The following is a 16,538-nucleotide window of genomic DNA, read 5'->3' as shown; positions in this document are numbered from 1 at the left end:
AAACTGTAAATAACAATCATTGTTTTCTTCAGGAACAAATACAATAAGTGTTCCACTCCTTTAATTAAACCAAAAAATTAATGTAATCTAAATTCCCAAATTAATTAAACCAAAAATTAAAGTAATCTGAAATTCTGAACAAATATAACTGTAATACGTTAATTCAGTTGGATAATAATTGGGTATTAACAGGATATTAAAGGGAATCAAGAGTTGCCGAGTGTCGGTGAAGTTTCCTACACATGTCGCATTTAAATTCATGCTTATTAAATAATTAGTTTGAGAGAGAGTTCCAGTATTTCCCGGTTATCCTCCTCCTCCTCCTCGGCCCCCCGCCCCCTACATTATTTTTCTGTTTCTCTCTGTGGCTGCTATAAATAAAAGCGAAATCTAAATCCAGATAGCACGCCACCATTTTCATCCGATCCGGGGATTTCCTTTCCTTTGTTTTCAGGTTATCTTTCTACTCCTTTTTTTTGTTTTTTTCTTTTTCGATGTAATAATTAATTAATTGATTAATGTTCATTTGAATCGACGAGTTTTTCAACTTCAAGTTCTGCGGTTCCGTTGTTGTATTGTGTTTTTTTAAAGGGTATTGCGTTATACTGTGATTTTCCATTCTGGTTTGCTGCATTTTTGTGGGTATCTCGTCTCTTTGTTTTAAATTGGAAAGGGGATTGCTATTTCTTATGGGCTTGGTTGTTGTGCTTTTGTGTTGCTTTGATACTCGTCAAGAGCTTTGTTCCTTGCTTTATATTTAAGAATGTTTTCGATTCTTTATTATTTTTGTTCTTAAGGAGAAAGGATTGCTTGCCGCTTTTAGGAATTACAATTACAAGCAACTTTGTGAAGTTTAGCATGAGAAGTGCACTGTTAATGTATGTGGTGTTTCAAATTTTATTGAGTGATTCATTTTCTGTTTGTATCAATAAATGTAGGGATTTGTTCATTATGCGATTATAATACTTATTAGGACAAGATATTGCCCCTGAAGGTTTTGGAAAATTCGAGGAAGGAGGGTTTTTGTCAGAAATTTGTGGTGGCGGTGGCCTGGTGGGTGGGGGTTATTGGTGGAAAGGTGTCGGAGGCGTGCACGACAGATTCAGTGCAGTTAGCAAAGGTTTATTAGTTCCAATTCACAGTTAAATTGGAGATATTGAGGTTCTGTATATTTGTCTTCACTTTTCATATTGTAATATAAGTCGAGAAGATGCTAGTATGTGTTTTTGGTTGACTCAAAAGATTTAGCCCTCGCTTGTCCTGTGAATATAATTGGTGCGTTGAGCATTTGGAGTGTGAATAGATTGAAATGGATCATATAGCTCCAAGAGAGAGAGATTTTGATATTGATCTTGAAGTTGGGTGGACAGTTAGCGAAGAAGATTCAAGCAAAGATTCAGGTTTTAGAAAACAAGGAAAGACATTGATCACTAAAATTTGTAAATTTGCTGATGGGACTGTCAAGGATGAAGAAAGGATAAGTTCTCCCACCATTGTGTCAAATACTAACAAGATTTGTGCTGATAATGTGAAGTCGGAGGGAGAAGGTACACCTACTTCTGCAGACAAGGAAGTGGTGAGGGAGAAACGTAAAAAGACCAGTAATAAAAAATCTCTTAAACCTCCTCGACCTCCAAAAGGTCCATCGCTAGATGCGGCTGACCAGAAGCTTATCAGGGAGATTACTGAACTTGCTACGTTGAAGCGTGCAAGAATTGAAAGGATGAAAGCATTGAAGAAGATGAAGGCTGCTAAGACATCATCGTCTAATGGCAATTTTTTAGCCATGGTTTTCACCATTCTATTCTGTCTTGTGATAATCTTTCAAGGTAATTTTTTTGAATTTATCTTACCCTGCAGTACTTGCTTATGACCTTTTAGCTTACTTTGTCCATGGTACATACTCCAATCGTGGTGTGCAATTTGATGTGCTTAGAGTTCACATTATTATTCTGGTCACTGGCATGACTTATTTATCAGTTAGAAACAATCCAAATGTCAATTTTCAGCTTGGCACATGTGATCATCCTATGTTTTTGAACGCTGGGTTTTTTTTTTTTGTTAGCTGGTTAAAGATGACATGAATACATATCTAAATATATTTTACTTCTCTGAAGTTGCTTATTGCCTAATAGATACATATCTAAATACATTTTACTTCTCTGAAGTTGCCATATAGATAGATGAGTTTCTCATTCACTAGATAATATGGCTATCCGGTTATCAGTTTTAGTTGCCGTTTAGGTATAAGAAATAAGGCTTTGTGCAAAAAAGTTATGTATCTCGAGTTGACCGTCCGCGGCCTGAAGGAATATGTTGTAAACTTTAATTTCTTATTTTGTATTGTCTCTCCACTCTCCAGGAATGTCATCCAGAGGACCATCTGCAAACTTACAGGGATCTCCTATGTCTGCAGGAGCAGCAGATGGTGGTTTGATTTCTGTCCAGTACTTTGGAAATCCATCTGCAAGTGGCCCAAACGGACATGGAGCTGGGTCTCCCAAGTATGTTTCTGTTCATACTGGCTTGGAAAATACTTGTTGCATCAGGTTTTCCGTTGTTTTCTTTTACGACTGGTGACTGAACTTCTTGCATTTATTTCTTGGTGCATTGCAGTCTTGTGGAACAGGTTGCCGGTTCCGATACTCCAGAGAAGTTGCAAAGAGTTGCAGCATTACTATAGTCTCAACTCTCAACTTGATAGATTACCGTTGGTTTCTATTGAGGAAAGATATCTACCAATCCATGGAATTTCATGGAAGTGATGGTGCATGCACTTTTGGCGACAAGGTCCTTTTTTATGAACTTCGCCCAGTAATTTATCCTCTCTATATATACTATTTTGATTTGGGGATGAGTTAATTACCTTACAAGTTTGGTAGCTTCTTAGAAGCTTTCAAAGCATCCATAGGTTGCATCCTTAGCAACTAATCTGGCCGAGTTAGGATTTGTCCTGGGAGCCTTTCATTGTGCTTGCAAATAACTAGTATATGCTCCCATAAATTTGCCAGTACTTGTAGCATGATGTAACAAAATCTTGTTCATTAATATTAAGTAAACGATGAAGCATGCTTTATTGAAATATTTGTGGTGAAATGGCACTGTCATTATCTGCGATGCGGGATGAAATCTTGAGAATTTTCTCTCAGAATGACATAAGTCTCTCTTTTGGAGTTGAGTTCAATGAGAAAGGAAGTATGGTTTTTGAGTCATTTAGAATCCTAAGACAAGGTTCTATTTCTATGTGCTAATTCAAAAACCATTAATATTCTTATATATATATTTGTTTGGTTTGTGAGGAAAAGCCAGCTTGAATAATGGAAGTCTCATAAGGTACATGTGATTGATATATAATTACTTTGGACATGTGGTTTCACATGCAGCTGCTGCTGCTGCTGCTGCTTATGCTTTATTGATTGCCCGTGTGGTTATCTGAATTGCTGCTGCAACTGAAATAAGTAAGAGGCTTCGAAATGATTAATAAGTATTGTTTGAGGGGCATCTCTTTGCCCTACTTAGCCTCTTAGCATGTGATATGTTCATTAAGAATTATCAGTGTCTGACAAATCATCTCATAAAGATCCAATAATATTTCTGGCTTTCTGGGATGAAGATACGAGATTTTAGGACTTGAAATAATATATACATACAACTAGCGATCAAAAGGCCAAATGATTTGGTTTTAGTAAATTGATTTGAATAATGTGTATCAAAATCATCACAATCCCGTCCATTTGCTTTGTTTTCTGTTACATTTATGTCCCGTTTTATATTTTTTAAAGTGATTTTAGTTAATTTTCTATGTATACTATTTATTACCTTGAGGCTTGAAGGATCTCATTCATCTAATACTTTATAACAATTTTTTTTTTTTTTTTTTTTATAAAAAAGAGTAAAATATTGATACCAATTAATAAAAGGACAACTCTACTGCTGTTGATTCCATGGCCGTAAATCAGAGAAATCAAGATCGATCAACCTTTCTTCCACAAAACGTTGATAATAGCAACGGCAGGCACGCGGACAGATTATGCACAAGCTTGTTCCTCTCAATCAATGGTGATGTGTTGTGGAGCCTGAGAAGTTTTTCTCGCATGCATCTCCTCCATTGCCAGCATTTGAAATTCCATAATTAGCAAACCCATAATGGCCATTACTCAAAGCTTCTATTGCCTGAGGAAGACTACTGTACTTCACAATTGAAGTAGGTTTCAGCACAATAAGCCAGTGGTCTCTGCTTGCTGCTGTGGGTCTTTGTTTTGCTTGATGAGGCCTTGGATGCAATCAAGGCTGTCACTTGCATTTGACAACACCATATTAGCCATTTCCATGGCTAAACCCTTAAGATCCGAGTTTAAGCTTTGAGGGTCTGATTTTCGGGATAAAACACAGAGATCGTAAAAGGGTGTTTTCTTGCATGTTTGTTCTATCAAATCAGTGAAGCTTTATTGAGGAAAACCATGAATAGTTTCTCTCTCGTGGGTTGTTATTGTTCCCATTCTTTGCTTGCAATAGACTTGAGTTCACACTTGGAGAGTTGAGAGGCTATTCAATAGAAAATGCTAAGATTTTGTCCCAGCTATTGTAGTGGGTGAAATTTACAATCAAAGATTTGTGTCGTTGGGCCACTAGCAATCTGTGTGATCTGGACATGAGAACAAGGGTGAGATTTCAGCATCGATGTGGTACCTGCCAAGGGTACTCCGACGCTCAAGTTAATACGATAATCAAGGGCTTTTGATGGCAAGTAATCGAATAATGAAATTAGAAATAGCGAATGATCCAAAGTTCAAGTGAATAATCCATTTAATGGTTTTGTCGAAGAGAGCTTGCTGAGAATAATTCTTCAGAGAGAGAGAGAGTTCAAGCCCCAGAGGAAAAAAAAAAAGAAAAAAGATCCATGCCTTTGGTCAATTTCTGATATTTATCTTGTAATCTTTTAGACATGTGTCTTCTTGTGAGTCGTTCGATCCCTGGCCAAGTTACCGTTAGAGACATATTACCTTTTCCTTCAAATTGCTCTGTCCTTATGACGCTACCCTATGACAAGACGTGAGATAGTCCTGCATGTCAGGGATTACCCCAATTATACTCTTGCGTGTCACAAAGGAAGTTTGAGGATATCTTCTTGTGTCAGAGGTGGGCTGATTTGATTGGTCTCTATGATATGTTACTCTGATTTATTTATAGAAGCCAGAAGACTAGGAACCAAAATAATGAGAGTTTAACATTAATATATGGTGGTTTAACATTAATATATAAGAAGAATAAGACGATGCCTCCTGGCTCACCATTATTATTGCCTTGGAACGCCAACGAGGCTAATGGGTGGAGTGTCATTTTCAAATTTTCCCCAAATTTTCTCTCTTTTTATTTATTATTATTCATTAATTAAAAATTCATATGAAATTATTGTGCGCGTGAATCTGACCACTAGGATTAAACATATATCAGAGTGAGGCGCTTAATAGTATTTCGGTCGAGATCCGTAGATGGATACCTAATATTGGTTCTATATGAGTGCCCTAATCCAGTATCAACTCATATGGCCTATAAAAAAGGCCAGCAAGACCTGGCCCAAAAAAGCTGAAAAGGAGCCCTCGGCCCATCTGATATTCGCGAGAAGCTTACCGAGAGCGAAACCCTAACCCTAGATATCACAACCTCCCACAACAAGCACGTGGCAAGCAGCATACAAGCAAAGAAAGTGGAGCGCCGCAACTATTCTATCACCTCTAGATGTCATATTCTTTCACCAGGATCGTTCGATTTCTTGCCACGTCATTAATCCGCGTGAATTCCCGTTTCAACGGCTGAGATCACTGGTGCGGTGCTTTCTGGCTTCTGCTACAACGAACGAACAAGCTCCTCTTTCTTCCTTGTTTTTCCAATTATTAGTTTTCACGCAAAAAAATCTTGTAAAATTCGTAATTTTCGGGAAAAATTTTCTGCTGCACCTTCTAATCATGGCAGTCATGGAAGAAGAGATGGAAATTTTTGAGAACGAGGTGAAAATTAAGGATTTGACTGGAGAAGAAGACACTGAAGACGAGAGTGTAGTGAAGAACACTGTAGAAGAGGAGGAGGATGAGGAGGAAGAAGAAGACAGTGACGATGATGACAACGATGAAGACGAATTCGAAGACGACGACGATGACGACGACGGCGGCGATGGAGAAGAAGAGGATGAGGATGAGGAAGATGCGCAGGTCTTGCAGTCTGCAGGTGGCCCAGCAATTCAGTCGGTCGACGATGAGGATGAGGACGATGATGGAGAAGGCGGTGATGGTGACGACGATGACGATGACGGGGAGGGAGACGACGACGACGACGACGACGATGACGACGACGAGGAGGATGGCGATGAAGAGGTATCACACAATTACACCTGTATAAGCCATTAATTATTATTGAACTTTTAAGATGCTTGTCCATGCGAAGTTTTCGATTCGCTCTTATAGTGGATCTGTAGTATTATTCGTTAATTTAACTGCTCGATTTATGCACTGATTTGATTTTTTGGTAATGTTTTTGCGATTTAGTTGTATTTTTGCTTTCATTCATACAATATTAGGTTTTCGTATGGTGAATTTTTAGTACTTTTCTTTCCGATCTATTCAGATCTGTTCAATATACTATACTGAAGACGTTTTGATGTGGACTGAAACTGATGATCCGTGCCTTTTCTTTCCATGTTTGTGTACTTTGTATTTACAATATGCTTCGACTGAAGACGTTTTGATGTGGACTAAAACTGATGATCCATGCCCTTTTCTTTCCATATTTGTGTACTTTCTATTTACAATATGCTTCGATTGTTCTGTTGTTCTAAGATAGTATCGTCTTTGATCTGTTTCATTTTAATTGTTTCCACGTCTTTTATATAAAGTAATTCTTAGCTTTTAACTTTCACCCACTGTGCCTTTGGGATCTTGGGATTATTTTTTTTTAGTTTCTGTAGTATTTTTTGTTTTTCTTTTCAATGTTTTGATTTATGCGTTAAACAATTTTAGTGTTAATTCAAAGATTTGCTAGGGGCTTAGGATTTGGGCTTGCCCTTCTGAATCAAAGACTTGATGATTGCTATCCAGTCTATTTTCCTGTCATAGTTTCCGCAAGTCAACCAGCTTACTTTTTAAACCATCCAAACACCGGCTCATGAACATAACCCTTATTTGACTGAGCTTTCTGAATATCCGGCTAAATTTGTCTTGATCTCGTCTCTCTGATTGTAATAGATTATCAGCCAAATTGAGTGAGATCTAATTATTTTTTCTCCCCAGATATTATGAGATGCCTTTTGAGTTTATTTCAATTGACTCGATATTTTTTGTTTGATGAAGAAGCTTAGTGAACCGGTGATTGTGCTTGTTTAAGATGCAGTCTTGTATGTTATTGGTGAGCATGCATTTAGGAATTTGGTAAAAGCATGAGTGCAGTGGTTCATAGTAGGACTCTTCCATTGATGGGTAGTGTTTTCTAATGAAACATTTTATTGTCTGCATTTTAATAAATCCTTTATTTTGGTAGCTGAGAAATTGTTCCGTCTGAACACAATTTCCACTTCATGAAAGCTGAATTAACATATGGCTTATTTGAAGTGAGATGAATGTCCAAAAGTAAAACAGTAGAGAAGAAAACTATTAATACAATATTTCATTTGCGATTCAGTAGTAGTTTGTTTGCACTACCAATGTATCTATGCGCTGCTTTGGTTATTCTTATTCACTTTGCTGGGTTTTAATTCATGTGTGTATTGTTATATATTTAAACCTTCAATATCTATCTACACTCGACAGGAGGATATGCCTACAGAATACCTTGTGAGGCCGGTTGCTCGACCTGAAGATGAAGAAGATGCCAGTGATTTCGAACCAGAAGAAAATGGTGAGGATGAAGATATAGATGAAGAGGATGAAGATGGTGATGATGGTTCTGGCAAGGTCGAAGCCCCACCAAAGAGGAAGAGGTCGGGGAAAGATGATTCTGATGACGATGATGGTGGAGAGGATGATGAGAGACCATCCAAGCGATAGGGCTTGGCAACCCTTCTTGGTTGAGGACTGACCAATTGACATATAGGTCAATATCTCTCTCACCCATCTCTTATTAGAAAGAAGAGTAGATGCTCCGTGTATTATGATGATGCTGAACTATTTACTTTAGTCTATCGTAACATAGTATGTCTTGTCTCTGTTATTTGCGTAGTTGTGATAGGCTTTGGAGAGACTATTTGAAACAAGTGGTTTAGAATCTGTGTAAGCTTATGATCTTTTAGACTAAATGTATACTTATTTATTTTATTTTATTTTTATTTCAAGTGCTTTGATATTCTGTTTGATTGAAAATTTGCTTGGTGTCAAGTCTTTGATGTTATGTCGATCTCATGTGGTTCATCAGAGTGGTGGGTTTAAAATTTCCTCTTTGCACTGCTGCAATGTGTTACCAAAGTCCTTTTAATTTTTTCCTGGTTCCTAATATTGGTTACCCGGGAGCATTTGGTTTTGTATCCCAAGAGAATTAAGTGGAGATGGGAGAAGTGGAATGAAAAAAGGCATTACCACATTTGAGTTTTCGCATGGCCTACTTTGAATTTTGCCCAAATGAGGAAACGGAACAACAGTGTAGCGTCTCTGGAGACCCAAAAGAAGATAGAAACGGAGTTGTTGAGCTTATCGTATGTGTGATGAGTAATTTTATTTGTAATTAATGTTCCATCTTCTCATCTTTTCGCTGACCCGAATTTGTTTTTGGTTGACCATTTATGTCCAGACGGATGTAGAGTAGAGTGGGAACAAAAAAGACAAGAAGAAGAGCAAACATAATAAAAAATCTTCATCTCGCGATTTGCAGGTAATAAAATTCCCATAATTCTGAATTTCTGTGCTTATATATATATATATATATATATAGTCCCGTCTTTTTTGTCACCATGTGCCAACTGACTGTGACGAGGATAGCGGCCTAAACAATCACGATATGGCCTTTGGTGGTAAGTTAAGAGAGGCCCAGGAAAGTAAAGATAAGCCAAGCCAAGCCCTAAAATCTTGGCCCAATTTGATACCTGGCAATAGCAGGCTATTAACCTAAACATAGATGGCCCGCCTAGTCCTAGCGTCGGTCGTAGGAAAATCCTTTCTCTCGGTGAAGATTGACCACGCTTTCCAAAAGCTGTCGACATTGGATCAGTGTCTATCTACATTGACAGTTTATCATATTACTTAAATCTTCTTTGTTTTTTGTCAGAATATTTGAATTGCTTGTATGTATACAAGTGTTGAAAAACTGAAAAAGAGTGAATGGACCTGCCCTTGTATTCCAATCGCATGAATACCATAAAACGCTGTTTCCTGTATCAAGATTCATTCAAGTAACCTGCTGTCGCTTCTTGCCATCAAAATGGAACTGCCGTCTTTATAAAGCCAGCCCAACACGAGACCATACTACGAGACTACGGCTCCGTTTGGCACAGCGGAAAAATTGATTTTCAATGCTAGCGGAAATGCTGTGAAAAATATGCTGAGCTTAAAGCTGTGAAATATGCTATGAGGTGTTTGGTGAAATAAAAACTGACGCTAGCGGAAAAACTGTTGAATTAAAGTATTATAATATTAGTTTTTTATATTTATATTAAAAGTAATCTAATAAATATAATTCTTATTAAAATTAATTTTAAGTATTCATTTAATTAATCAAATATAATTTATATTTAAAATTAATTTGAAGTAATTTTTAATTAATCAACTTAATTTTCTTACATTTATTGTATTTTTTAATTTATATTTAAGTAATCAATTAATTTTCTTATATTTATTGTATTTTTTAATTTATCATTATGTATTAAAATTAAACACCTATAAAATTAAAAGTCTTAAATATAAATATTTTATTTGTATTTTTTAAATTAAATTAATTTTATTTTAATATTAAATTTACTGTTATAATAGTTATAAATACATAAATATAATTAATTTATTAAAAAATAGTTTTATTTAAACCATTAAACACAATTAAGTGGGTCCCATTAATACAATAATAATACTTTTATCTAAAAAGTGTGGGCCCCACACATTAAAAAAAATTTTAAAAAAAAGCTGCAGCTTTTTGGCGTGGGACCCACGCCAAAAAGCTACAGCGGCAAAACCGCTGTACAAAAGAAGCTCCCATTGGGAGCTTCTTTTGCGCCAGCGGATCCGCTGGAAATTTCCAGCGGATCCGCTGGCGCTTTTCGCCTGTTTGGCATGACGGAGCCGCAAAGCGGCTCCGTGGGCGGCTCCGCTTGTGGAGCCGCCCTGCCAAACAGGCAGTACAAATACTGCAGCACTTTCGAGAAAACGGCTTAGGGCAACGATTTCTCGGTTAACCGCTCTCGCGTTTCTACTTAGAACTTAGAAAGCCATTCCTCTTACTCTACAGCTATACCTTCAAATCCCCCACTCCCAAGCAGTGTATTGTATGATCCTTATCTATTAGCATGCAGGCAGCAGGCAAGGTCGTATAAGCAACATAGTATGGCACGCCCCACGTGGCTGCAAAAGACGACTTACATTGATTCTTATAGTACGCTTAGGTCGACTTCATTATGCTTGATCCAAACGAAAAGCTACTAAGATTTTAAAGAGGCAAATGGTCCCAATTTTAGTTGCTATTAACTCAGATTATGCCTGGATTTTGTGAAAGACTGTTTGGGCCTAATAATTAGACTCTATTCTGGGCCAAAATGTTTGGGCCTACCAAACTAAAGTACGCCCTCAGGTCTACTATGTCTGAATGAGCCTACAAATTAGTCCGTTAGGCCTGAAAACAGGGCCAATCGGCCCCGAGGGCTGGCTTTGTTGTGTCAGAAAACCGGGCCAATTGGGCTTGAAGTTTTGGATCTAATGGCCAGAAAATTGAGCTTATTAAGATCTGAAGACAGGCCTAATTGGGCCGGCAAAAAATTGGGCCTTAAGCTTTTTGCCCAAGGCTAATCAGGCTTAGTTGAGTCCTTATTTGAAAGGGCCAATGACTAGTTACAATGGGCCTAGTTGTCAGAATGACCTGGTCTCAGTGGGACTCAAAATAGGCTTGGCAGTTGGCACAAACAAAGCCGGGCTTTAGTTTTACGGGTCTAAAGCTCAATTTAAGTGTACTTAAATTTGAACCTTAAACGAGAGCTTAAAGCTTACCCAAAAAATAATGAGCTACAAATTTGAAGCGCACTAAGTGGATAAAAACTTAAAGCTTACCCAAAAAAGAGGAAAAAAGGAAGCTATTAAAGTAACAGAGAAATAAAGAACCATATAGTTGCCATGGCATCAACCGCAAAGCAACTTCCTTTGCAAACTCACACAAATCAGCCATACTCGAACCAAAATCCTCTCTCCAGAGGAAACAGATAAACAAGTTAATGGAATTTGTACCGAAAATCCTTTCTCAAAAGCACCGTGGCTTGCCTTCCATCTATGATGTTGCATAGACTTGCTCAGAAAATGTCATATATGCAAACTTCTTTCATGTCAAAAAAGACTATCAATACATAAGATTGACGGCATAGGGAATCGAATTAACGCCTATCACTAATGTTTTTAAAAGCACAATTGTCAATGCCAATGGATGTCCGGTAATTCATGACCCGTGAAAAGTTCATTTTGGGAGAAGGCAATGCACAATGTAATTAAAATTTTCAGTATCAATGAAAATTCGGCGCTAATGTTATAAAATTAAGGAATTTAAAAGTATCTTAAAGGAAGAAAAGGATACGTCCAGATGGAAGCATAAGGTCAATACTAATATTTACAATAATAATAATAATAAACATAAACTGAGATCATCTCTCATTGGAAGCATGCCCAAAAATAAAATGCAGTTACCTTTTAAATATCCAAAAAGAAAAGGGGCCATCGAGTAACCATAACAATATCTAAACCCATATAAGAAGCCACCAAGAGAAAATAGATAAAGAGAGCACAAGCCCAAAACCAGCTACGAGTTAGGTCATAGGTGCAGTGCTCTTTCGTTTTAACAAAAGTGTTTGGAGTGTGAAGGGCTTAAAGATGTTATCAATAACTATTGGAGATAGAATAATGTCAGCAAGTTTCAAACCAAAGGCAAGCAAATTGGGTTTGCAGAATGGAAGCAAGAAGAATGTTCTGCGTCCCACTCTCCAACCAACAACTAATTAAAAAGAGCTCTCAAGAAACAACAGGGAATTCAAGATTCTAACTATTTCTGACTTTTTACAGATTTTCCATTCAAGAGAAATGAAATTAACAAGAAAATTGAAATGAACTCAAGGAAATGAATCCCATTCGAGAAGGCCACTCTCCAAAGCAAATAGCTCAACAAGAAGATTGTGATTTTGTATACCCTTGCCAGAAGCTTCTTGAAACCTATATATCTGGAAATGGACCCACTAAACACGACTTAATTGCCAAATCTGCTATCTTGACTGACTTTTAAATATGAGTTAATGACAAGTTCAGCCACTCATAGGGTAAGGTACCGAGCCTCAACAACCAACCTTCCAAAGGGCACAACTTTATTCAAAGTTCAAACAACGTCTTCTTGCTTACACACTACTTAAACCAAGACAACACATGCTGCGCTGCATCATTTACTGCAACATGTCGACTAACTTCCAGGCGAAAAACTTGAACAATCACAAGCGAATCTCCAAAATAATATACATAGTAGTATTTGACTATCTACTCCTTTTGAGTTATATGGCAAAACTGGCATGCCATGTATACTAGTGTAGAAGACAAAGGTGTCATCTACGGTAGTATTTTAGCTTGTTAGGCTTCTTGGTGAAAGATTTAACTGGCAACAACCTCCAACAAGGTGGCTTTCAACTTGCATGTAGATGCTATTTTCTACAAAATGGAAGAAGCCAAAAGCCATATCACCCACAAGCAAATGCAAATGGGCATCTTCCTAACTGAGGTAGCTGTATGAATCATGGGGCTCTATTGCAAAATGCAAAGTAGCAGGTTCAGTGGCAGAAGAACTTAAAGATTGGCGATATCTTTTTATGGTAGTTGAAGGAAAGGTTAGCAGTTAGCTGCCTCAAACCCTTTGATCAGATTTTGGGTCATTTGGAATGATTAACATGTACAGCTGTAACAAAACCAATTTACAGTCTCCATGTAATACTTGGATTTATATTTTATCTAACTGGTATCGCAAATGAAATGCTGTAAATGGCAGTTTAATTTTAGAAGTTGTTGATCTCTTGAATTATAGACTCTTGTAAGGAGATACCTTCTCAGTGTCTTCCTTCTACTTCAGGTTATAACTGAAGCCATACATTTAACAATCAAATGCATGCTTTAGGCAAAGCTAATATTGCAGAGCCTCTAATAAGATGTTGCTGTTAACCCAAAGAATCAGAAACATGTTAAGTGGAGCTTTCCATCAATAACAACTTCAGTGGAAATGGCGACAAAAAAGAAACAGCCTTCAGCCTCTCCTAAGGCTATGCTATGAGCTTTTGACGGCAACTCTCATACAACACATTTATCACAAAAACAAAATTTTAAGTAAATTTTAAGAAATATGGAGAACTGTAAATGAAAGACGCACTCACCATAAGGCCACCCATAATCCCATCCAGCATAATCCGGTTCCAGCTATCAAAGTATGAATAAACGGAGAACTTTGCCTTGGCTACGAGTCCAGCTGAAGTGATTTCCATGATGAGGAAATAAAAAAAAATCCATATAAGCCCGTGAATCCCAAAATTCCAGAAATGACCCCACCAATGATGGACGTGAATGTTCGGCTGCACACGAAAGTGAATTGCATCTCTCAGTAATAATATAAGAATGATTCAACTTCGATTATCTACCACCTTGGTAGAGCTCCATGGTGCCTTCTCATGAAAGGGAAAAAAAAAAATTAAATGCTTCAAGTGTTCTTTATGGATGGATATCCCCTCCAATTCAAAACCCCTCAAGTTCCAAACTAGTAGTTTTGCAAACATCCACAGCAGCAAAGTAATTATAAGTTTATAACTTTAAAATTTTTCATTTTATCTACTTCCTATATTCAAATCTGAAATAAGATGTATTGACATTATCAAGACCATTGGCTTGCCATTGAGAGGATGTGGAGGGCCTGTATATTGGAGGGAATCCTAATCTATCTTGTATACCTTACTCATGTGGGTGCAATGAGGCAAATTCCATGTGGATCAAGGATCCTTTAAAAAATAAAAAATCCACCTACAAACTAACTACACCTAGAGTCACTGGTCCATCAAACTTTATGATGAGAATCTTAGGAGTGAGAAAGTTAATTAGGCATCCTTAGTTTAGTCAACTAATTAGAGTTTAAAATCTAGGTTAGTTTAAAAATCCTTATTTAAGTCAACTGATTAGAGTTTGATTCCTAACTTACTTTTCAATTGATGCCTTAAATACTAAGTTTATGAATTTATGTAGCTGTTTTATTATGCATTGGAGAATTAGAAGAATATTTTGAGGCTTTGCCTAGGGTTTGTCCCAATTGTAATCGGCTCTCAAGGCACTCTTTGCTTTGATTTTTACTAGGATAGAACCATTTACTGTGTTCTATACCAAATTTATTCGATTTTTTGAGATATCCTTCCTCCAATTGGCCTTGGCTAGTTTGTGCTTTCTACACTGGAGATTGTATTAGGGTTCAATTCTGTGAATTTTTATCAATCAAATCTATCTTTTATTTTGCTCATTGATGCTTTCAATTGGATTCGTTTTGTTCATTGATGGATTCAATTGTGCTTTCTACACCAGAGAGAATTCTGATAAAATTCATGACCGTGTACAGGACAAACTGATATTAATTAGATAAAAAGAAACAGACAAGAAAAATGGCGTCTCACCATAACACACACGTGCAAATATACAACACTCATCATTTCAATGCGTATGTGATGACAAATTGAACAAGTTTCAGTACCTGATATAAGCAAGGTCCAATTTGAATCAGATGAAACCAGTCCTCAAGGTATGAGAGAATCATATACAACAGCAAACAGCCAGCATGAAGGCACTAGGAGGACCAGGTAATTTTTTAGAGCAAATTTTGAGAGAATTCAATCCATTGGCTCAGTCCTAAAGTCTTTATCCCATACTCTACAAAGGATTGTTGGTCGGGCAGGCTGTCTGTCTTCAAAATAGATGGAACAAAGCTGGAATATATAACTTTCAGGTTACTCTGCGTATTCTCAGCACTGAAGATTGGTATATCAGTCATTGATTCCCTTGAATTCTTCTCAGAGAAGTTATTTCCTGCCATAACATCTGCACTATTTCATGCACTATTAAAAACACTCAGAAAAACAGGAGACATCTAACATTAATTATCTACAATTTGAACTGACAGTAATTCTCCTCTTATCCTTCAGCAGTTTAACATACATAAACCCAACAACTTGAAATAAAATTATAACGAATTCAATCATCACTAAGCACAAGATAAACACACTTCACAGTTCAGCGAAGATTTAGAATAGGAGGAAACGAAAAGAAACACTATAATTTTTATTTAAAAAGGCCTATGCAAATCCATGACAATTACTACTTCTTCCTTACCATTTTTTTTGGAAGGAAATGCTTAACCTGGAATGTCAGAGTCGATAACCAACATAGCCAAAGATACTTCGCCATTAGTATGGTGAGAATCTCGCATGCCAAGAGAGAGAAAAAAGGAAATACGTCGGTTCAAATGATCAGAACAAAAGTTACGCACCACCCTTCCCAGTCCATCTTGACCATTCCTCAAAAGAAAGGCATGCTCAGAAGGACTCGCCCAAGGCAGAAATAAATTGAATATACAGATGGAATAGTTCATCAACATGCCTGGGAGCATGGCATGAGAGCGGGTCCTTTGGACTCCTTTTGGGATGCATTCCAACATCGAGAACATAGAGAAACACCATTACTAATTCGATTTCTGAAATTTAAGCTCTCGACGTATATACAATCACCAGAGTTGAATATTTTTAAGAAGAAACAACTACTCAACACAAAATCACGAAAGCAGTTTCATATCAAAGTATAAACAGATCCGTGAATCTTATCTTACATACCAAACAAAACGAATTAAGGAAGTACCGAAATCATAAACAAACACGATAGAGATCGGAAATTACTAAGTCAAAAGGCAGAGATCCACCGAAACGAAGGCCGAGTTCTCCCTTCTGCAGTCGCTCTGCTAGGTATCAAATATCAATTGGGGTTTTGGTTTTAGCATTTTTGTTAAACCAATATCTAATAGTTCGTTATTGGATTTTGGGCTTTCCTTTACTTGGTCCAAATAAGTGTCGTTTAGACATTAGTTCGGTTTGGCCCTGCCAAAAAAAGCCCAATATCTTTATTAAACCCCTTTAAAGCACGACGTCGTTTGAAGCCTTTGTGCTGTGGCATGCAGATGCAGATGCAGATGCTTTACCCACTGCGTGAGCGGGGCGGGTTGGGCTGGGTTTACCAGTACAGATAGATGGACTCACTCGAGTCGGTGGAAACAATCTTCAAATTAAACGGTCTTCAATTGAACTTGACTATCAATATTCACAT

The 16,538-nt window shown here is 37.2% G+C and overlaps 3 protein-coding genes and 1 pseudogene across 10 annotated transcripts; 2 read left to right on the top strand and 2 right to left on the bottom strand.

Annotated features, from left to right (window-relative positions):
- The first annotated feature begins 83 nt into the window (after positions 1-83).
- LOC120013456 lies at positions 84-3,178 on the top strand. Of its 3 annotated transcripts, none has more exons than XM_038865443.1 (4): positions 84-454; positions 939-1,829; positions 2,417-2,504; positions 2,617-3,178. In XM_038865443.1, the coding sequence occupies exons 2-4, from the start codon at positions 1,310-1,312 to the stop codon at positions 2,681-2,683; spliced, it is 675 nt and encodes a 224-aa protein (XP_038721371.1). In that variant the 5' UTR covers positions 84-454; positions 939-1,309; the 3' UTR covers positions 2,684-3,178. The 3 variants fall into 3 exon arrangements, with proteins under 3 accessions (XP_038721371.1, XP_038721301.1, XP_038721235.1); XM_038865373.1 differs by having other exon boundaries at positions 134-454; positions 995-1,829; positions 2,363-2,504; XM_038865307.1 differs by having other exon boundaries at positions 134-454; positions 2,363-2,504.
- Positions 3,179-3,895: 717 nt separating this feature from the next.
- LOC120001916 lies at positions 3,896-5,746 on the bottom strand (annotated as a pseudogene).
- Positions 5,747-5,785: 39 nt separating this feature from the next.
- Positions 5,786-8,329, top strand: LOC120003604 (nucleolin-like). The gene is made up of 2 exons (XM_038852624.1): positions 5,786-6,371; positions 7,800-8,329. The coding sequence occupies exons 1-2, from the start codon at positions 5,967-5,969 to the stop codon at positions 8,034-8,036; spliced, it is 642 nt and encodes a 213-aa protein (XP_038708552.1). The 5' UTR covers positions 5,786-5,966; the 3' UTR covers positions 8,037-8,329.
- A 3,694-nt stretch (positions 8,330-12,023) lies between these two features.
- On the bottom strand, positions 12,024-16,219 carry LOC120003790. Of its 6 annotated transcripts, none has more exons than XM_038853277.1 (4): positions 16,115-16,219; positions 14,920-15,263; positions 13,568-13,762; positions 12,024-12,854 (listed from the first exon to the last, which is right to left on the bottom strand). In XM_038853277.1, the coding sequence occupies exons 2-4, from the start codon at positions 14,980-14,982 to the stop codon at positions 12,798-12,800; spliced, it is 315 nt and encodes a 104-aa protein (XP_038709205.1). In that variant the 5' UTR covers positions 14,983-15,263; positions 16,115-16,219; the 3' UTR covers positions 12,024-12,797. The 6 variants fall into 6 exon arrangements, with proteins under 6 accessions (XP_038709205.1, XP_038708845.1, XP_038708926.1 ...); XM_038852917.1 differs by having other exon boundaries at positions 12,024-12,379; XM_038852998.1 differs by having other exon boundaries at positions 12,024-12,379; positions 14,920-15,251; positions 16,115-16,205.
- Positions 16,220-16,538: the final 319 nt, after the last annotated feature.

Source organism: Tripterygium wilfordii, chromosome 1 (assembly GCF_013401445.1).
Source record: "Tripterygium wilfordii isolate XIE 37 chromosome 1, ASM1340144v1, whole genome shotgun sequence".
In the NCBI taxonomy this organism is placed as follows: Eukaryota; Viridiplantae; Streptophyta; class Magnoliopsida; order Celastrales; family Celastraceae; genus Tripterygium; species Tripterygium wilfordii.
The sequence above is the reverse complement of the archived record's forward strand: the minus strand, read 5'-3'. Positions and strand labels throughout refer to the sequence as shown.